Raw genomic sequence first — 6,336 nt, 5'->3', positions numbered from 1 at the left:
TTGGGATATACATATCACAGACCCACCGGCCACCTCAAGGTTCTTATGTACGGCACCTCTCTCACAGTGATGTAGGCCTTATGATGGTGGGTTACATCTGAGAGAGGTTGTTATATAAAACAGGCCACGCTTAAGAATTTCTATTGATGGTCAAATAATTACTTCATATATTGCTAAGTTTTTATCATTTAAAATACAAATCAAAGTACCAAACGCAAACTACACTAAGGGGGGTGTATTCAATTCAGATTTTAAAATATTTTGTTTGAGTTTTTATAATCCATAGATTTACTTAATCCACAGATTGTTTAAATTCTATATGGACTCTGATTGATTATAATGGATTGATTTACTGGTATTTGTTTAGATTTTACAAGTCCTTGTGATGTTTTTGATAGGTTAATTTTTTTTTCTTCTTCTTTAAAAGTAATAGATGTATGGATCAAACTATAATGCTATTTCAGTGACAAAAAAGTGTGTATGTGTGTGTGTATATGACAATCTACCATTTTTTATGTTGTGTATAATGATATATGAATAATAAGAGAAAACTAATCAACCAAAATGTTACACAAAAAATAAAGTAGTAAACTAATGACTAATTTATTTCATATTTAAAGAAACATATGTGTATGTAACGGCCTATTCTGGCTTTAAATGAATATATATATATATATATATATATATATATATATATATATATATATATCGGCACCCGGCTTCCGGTTTGATTAAAAAAAAATGTGTATGTATCATCTTAACAATACCATTGAAAGTGAGCTTAATTTGCTAGAAGGATTAAGGCTTCCAGAGCTATAGTGATAAAAATTAAAAAAAAATATTAGATGAGAGCAGAGGCAGAGGCAGAGGAGGATAGTGGGAAGACAGGTCTAAGACAAAATGGATGAGTGTCACCTATTAAGAGCTGCTTCTTCTTCTTTTTTTTGGTGAAAAGCTTCTTCATTTTTTGAGTGAGAAAGAATCCATCAAAATCTCTTAGGAAGTGGTTGGATTGTTTTTATGTTTTGATATGTATAAAAAGCACTATAAAATCCTCCAAAATCTAGCATTTAATGAAATCCTTAAAAATCCGTATACTTTTGAATATCTGCAGATTTGAATGGATAATTTTAAATCTTAATTGAATACATAAAGATTTTAAAGGATTGTTTAAAATCTCAATTGAATACCCATAGACTTTCAAAATACAAAAAAATCTTGTAGACTCTTAAATGAATACACACCCCCCTAAATTAAACCGAGTTACTGGAATTGGTTAAATCAGTGTAATTTGAAGAGACAAACATAACTTTTTGATGGAAATTTGAATACTTGAGTCAAGTTAATCTATGTTTAGGGACAAAGCATGATCCTTTATGTTCTAATCTATGTTCCTATGTACAAGCCACGTATTAACACTTCTAGATGGTAAAGGGGACAAAGTAGCATCATCTTCCATGTTCATAACAATCTGGCGAATAAAACATATATATATATATATATATATATATATATATATATATATTCTCATATGCAACTTCTACCTTCTCCTGTCGAAGTACATTATTTCTGAAGTTATGGGATTTGTAGGGTACCACAGAGAAGAATCAGACAAGTAGGGAGGGAAGTGGACTCCAACTTGCAACTACTTTTTGAAAAATTGTAAACCCATTAAATAAACCAATCCCTAGATTGCCACTTTGCAGATGAGTCATCGTTCAGGTTTGCCTTGGCTTCATGGCTCCTTCTCTTCTCTTTTCCCCTTTCTCTTTCTTTTAAACAAAGCTACCTAAAACCTATCCATCCAAGCTTCTCACTCGTTTATTCGCTTTCACAATCTCCCTTTATTAATATTTTGGGTGTCTTTTGCTCCCTTCTGTTATATCTATTTTTAAAAATTGTTTCCTTTTTAGTTTTTCCTTCTTTCTTTTTTCCAATGGGGTGATTAGTTGGTGAGCCAGACCCTAGCTGCCCTGTATTGACTTGCCTTAGATCATGGAAAGCTCGTTGTTTTGTGGAATACTCTTAGACCTCTTTACATGATTTCAGGCCTCTTTTCAGAATTTACACCAGAATTGATATCGTCCAGAGGTTTGGCAACCAGTCCTCCATTGGAGGTGAACATTTGTGAGAGGTGAGTTCTTTGAATTTGTCTACTTTTGAGTTCTGTTTTGGATAATGATGTGAGTTTTCTTGCTTTTCCTTCATTTGGTGTCTTAGAATTCAAAGAAATTGGGATGTCATGTTAATGAACTAAACTGTTGGTGAGAATTCAAATGATCAAAAATGGGATTCTGGGTTTTAGAAAATTTTGATATTTTCCCAAATGATTTGACCGAGTGACCCTTGAATTGTAGGCTATCTTTCCCTTTATTTTCTGGTGCCTTACTGTTTAGGTGAAAGAAATGACTGACCAGATAAAAGGTTACTTGATCATCAAGGTCAAAGGAGTTTTTGTCTGGCATGTCAGATGAAAATCTAGGTTGACCTAGTAACTGAAATTTGATATTTTGGAATGTTTGATTAGTAGTAGACAAGAAATAGTCTAATTCAAGTTTATTTGATTATCTTTGGCAGGTATAAGTTTTCAATGTGAAAGATCATTTTTCTGTGTTGATGATGAATTATTTGGACCATTTAGATTGCTAATAGAATATGTGAAGAGGCAATTGGGGTACAAAGATTTGGATTTCATTTTCATACACAAGGGTAGTACTTTTAAATGTGAAATACTTCAAATATCTGTTTATCTGTTGCAGATTTGGTGAGCAAAGCAATCAGCTTTTCTGCAGACAATGAAGTGTTTTTATTTCTACAACAAAGAGAAGAATGATGAACCAAAGACTACCAAGTCTCCTTCTGGTCATTCCACTTCCTCTTTCTTTTCGCTTGATCGCGATCCAAGAAGATCAGAGTTTAATTCTCAGGATGTCTCGGAATTTAGCACAACATCCTCTGTCAAATCATTTGCAGCAATGTCTCAAAGACAGAGCAACCTAAGAGAATTCACATGTGCGGAGCTGAAAGCAGCAACAAAGAATTTTAGTCTCTCCCTCATGCTTGGAGAGGGTGGGTTTGGTGGTGTGTATAGGGGTATCATCAGGTGTGCACAAGATCCACATAAGAAGATAGATGTCGCTGTTAAACAACTGAGTAAAAGGGGATTGCAGGCAAGTGTTCTTCTTCTATGTTTGAAAATGATGTTATTCAAACAAGTTTTCTGCATTGTGGTAAAAGTTATAGGTGGATTAATTATGTTAACAAGATGATTCATTATTTCAAAGCATTCCAAAAGTTCACATAAAAGATGAGGAAGTTTTGATATCAACCTAGCATGCGATATTTAAATCTCAAACTTTGAAGATACTGACTTGTACAGTTGTCTTACTCATTATGGTTGTGAACTTGTGATGGTGTGAAAGCTATTTAGAATGAATTGAAACATTCTTTCAATTTGGAAAGTTGTCTTTAGGTGTTTGATATTTCTACTGGCTTTTCTGTAACAGGGCCACAAAGAGTGGGTGACTGAAGTTAATGTTTTAGGGATTGTTGAGCATCAAAATCTTGTCAAATTACTGGGCTACTGCGCTGAGGATGATGAAAGAGGGATCCAGAGGCTCCTGATATATGAATACATGCCCAACAGGAGTGTACAAGATCACTTAACAAGCCGGTTTCAGATTGCACTCCCTTGGGTCACAAGGGTCAAAATAGCACAGGATGCTGCTCGAGGATTAGCATACCTCCATGAAGAAATGGAATTTCAGGTACTTTAAATGGTTGATAAACTACAGAATCTCAGTTGTAGTATCATCTAGAACAAATAAATTAGTACGAAATGAGAAAGTGCTTATCTTCAATATGGTAAAGCTTTTAACAGCACCGATTTATAGCCTAAAACCATTGGCAGAGCAACTACCTAGTTACTTTAAGGAGCTCGCTTGTTATTTTCTAAAAGTAAACAAAATTTCCAAGTGGAAAAGGGCTGTACGTAAATGCTTGACTAGAGTACAAGAAAGTACAAATTTTGGCTAAGAATGATACAGTTTGTCATCTGTCTATAACTCTTCTTCATGACCCTTAAATAGTTGTGCCCTGATCCATATGCATTAAATCCTAGTGGTAATCAGGTCTTTACATTTGGTAGCTTTTCTGGATGATTTTCCCCTGGATATTAGTGTCCAATATACTTCCACTGATTTACTTTCTTACCAAAAAAATACCATTTCTGGCACAGATTATCTTCAGGGATTTCAAGTCTTCAAACATACTTTTGGATGAACATTGGAATGCAAAGTTATCTGACTTTGGATTAGCGCGGTTGGGGCCTTCAGACGGAGTGAGCCACGTCTCTACTGCCGTATGTTCCCTTATACACCAGATTATACTTACATACAACACCTTAGAATCTATTCTTATATTAGTATTCATCAAACATGACATATTGGCATTATACAGGTTGTTGGAACAGTTGGATATGCAGCTCCTGAATACATTCAAACAGGACATCTCACGTCGAAAAGTGATGTGTGGAGTTACGGCATTTTCCTTTTTGAACTCATCACAGGAAGGCGGCCTGTGGACCGAAACCGCCCCAAGAATGAGCAAAAGCTCTTGGAATGGGTGAGAGCACATCTGTCTGCAGATTCAAAAAAGTTTCAGCTTATTATGGATCCAAGGCTCGAAGGGAAGTATTCCCTCAAGGCTGCACAAAAGCTAGCAGCTGTGGCCAACCGGTGCTTGGTAAGACAGCCGAGATCACGTCCTAAAATGAGTGAAGTACTGGAGATGATAAATAGAATTGTGGAGACGACAACAGATATGGGAAGCCCTCAACAACTCCCTTCAGAGAGTTTAGAGCACTCCAAAGATGAATTTTTGACAGAATCCAAAAGGGAGATTTTGAGAAGGAAGTTTGTGGATCCACTTATTGGAGAGAATGGTTGCTTGAATTTGCAAATATGGAGACCCAAGATTGTGAAGACATGTTGATAGAAGCACAACAAGATCATTGTTATAACTGTTTTGGTTGTCATGGGAGAAGCTGGCTCATATAACAGTGAAATTGTAAATGGAAGTGTTCAAGTTGTATACTTGTTGGCCTCTTGAAGCAAAAACTCTTAGAGGCTCCCAGGGGAGATTTTAGATTAAAGGTATAAGATCATTGCATAGGCTGCTATAGCACATCACAAATGTAACCTTTCTTCCTACCTAATATATTCTATATTCCCATGAAGTATCATTTTCTTACACTTTGTACCTTCTCAATTTTATCTACGTGATGCCGGTTGATTTTAGTCTTAACATGTTAATCCATGTTAACCTCAACTAGCATTTGGTGACATTTGTCTTCAGCAAAGTTTGTAGAAATTAAATCCCAAGTTCTCTGAGAAAAAAAATAAAATTAGAGCTCTCTCTCTGAAATCAGTAAAGGAATTTGGTAAAAGTCATTGAGGGAGGTCAGAGAGGTATTGGCTTAGTCCCCCTCCATCTATTTTTTTTTTTTTTTTTTTTAAATAAATTTTGGGGGGATTCTCTCTTATCCTTCTATTGAGCTGCTAAAGAAAAGAAAAAAAAATCCATTGAGGGAAGTACTACAAAAGCAGAAGCTTCGTTCCTAATTGATGGAGGATCAGGTAAATCTTAATAATTACGATTATATTTCCTGATTCATAAAGCCTTGATAGGGAGTCCACATGACAAAAAAGAAAAAGAAAAGGAAAGGAAAACAGAAGAGCTAGGATAAACCTATTAGGATTATAATTCCTGATTCATGAACCCCTGATAGGGAGTCTATAAAGAGTTGGTGCTGCATTCTTCACACAACCAAACTTCAGAGAAAGAACAGGTACAAATCAAGTGCAGCTAGCTATGGATCCCTACACGCAACTCACCAGTACACACGGCCTAAGAGTCTTCCAACTCTCGGAGCTCGAGAAGGCCACCAAGAACTTCAGCTCGTCTCGCTACGTTGGAGGGGGAGATTTTGGAGCTGAGATCTTTAAGGGAGTGATCAAGAATGCCAACAAAACAAAACTTCATGTACTGGTCTATAGGATCACCCGAGGACCTACTCTTGAGGCAAAAGTACGTATACATTAATTGTTAACTCATTAGTTCTGGCCAACTCATCATGTCCTTCTCCAAGCAGATAGACATGCACATGTATATACATTGTACTATTTGTTCACTCATTCGAATTAATTCCGATAATGTATTTGACAGAGCGACGAAGAGTGGGCGAGGGAGCTCACAAAACAAGTATCAGCTATTGATGATCATCCAAACTTTGTTAGAGTGGTGGGATATTGTGCCACTCAATACAAGAAGAAGAAG

General features: G+C 35.9%; 1 protein-coding gene across 1 annotated transcript; it reads left to right on the top strand.

The window, feature by feature from the left end:
- The first annotated feature begins 1,622 nt into the window (after nt 1–1,622).
- LOC133717619 (serine/threonine-protein kinase PCRK1-like) lies at nt 1,623–5,236 on the top strand. The gene is made up of 5 exons (XM_062144331.1): nt 1,623–2,134; nt 2,760–3,170; nt 3,507–3,767; nt 4,238–4,360; nt 4,459–5,236. Exons 2-5 carry the CDS (start codon nt 2,796–2,798, stop codon nt 4,990–4,992), a joined length of 1,293 nt encoding a protein of 430 aa, XP_062000315.1. The 5' UTR covers nt 1,623–2,134; nt 2,760–2,795; the 3' UTR covers nt 4,993–5,236.
- The last annotated feature ends 1,100 nt before the right edge of the window (nt 5,237–6,336 follow it).

This window comes from Rosa rugosa, chromosome 6 (genome assembly GCF_958449725.1).
Source record: "Rosa rugosa chromosome 6, drRosRugo1.1, whole genome shotgun sequence".
Classification (NCBI taxonomy): Eukaryota; Viridiplantae; Streptophyta; class Magnoliopsida; order Rosales; family Rosaceae; genus Rosa; species Rosa rugosa.
The sequence above is the reverse complement of the archived record's forward strand: the minus strand, read 5'-3'. Positions and strand labels throughout refer to the sequence as shown.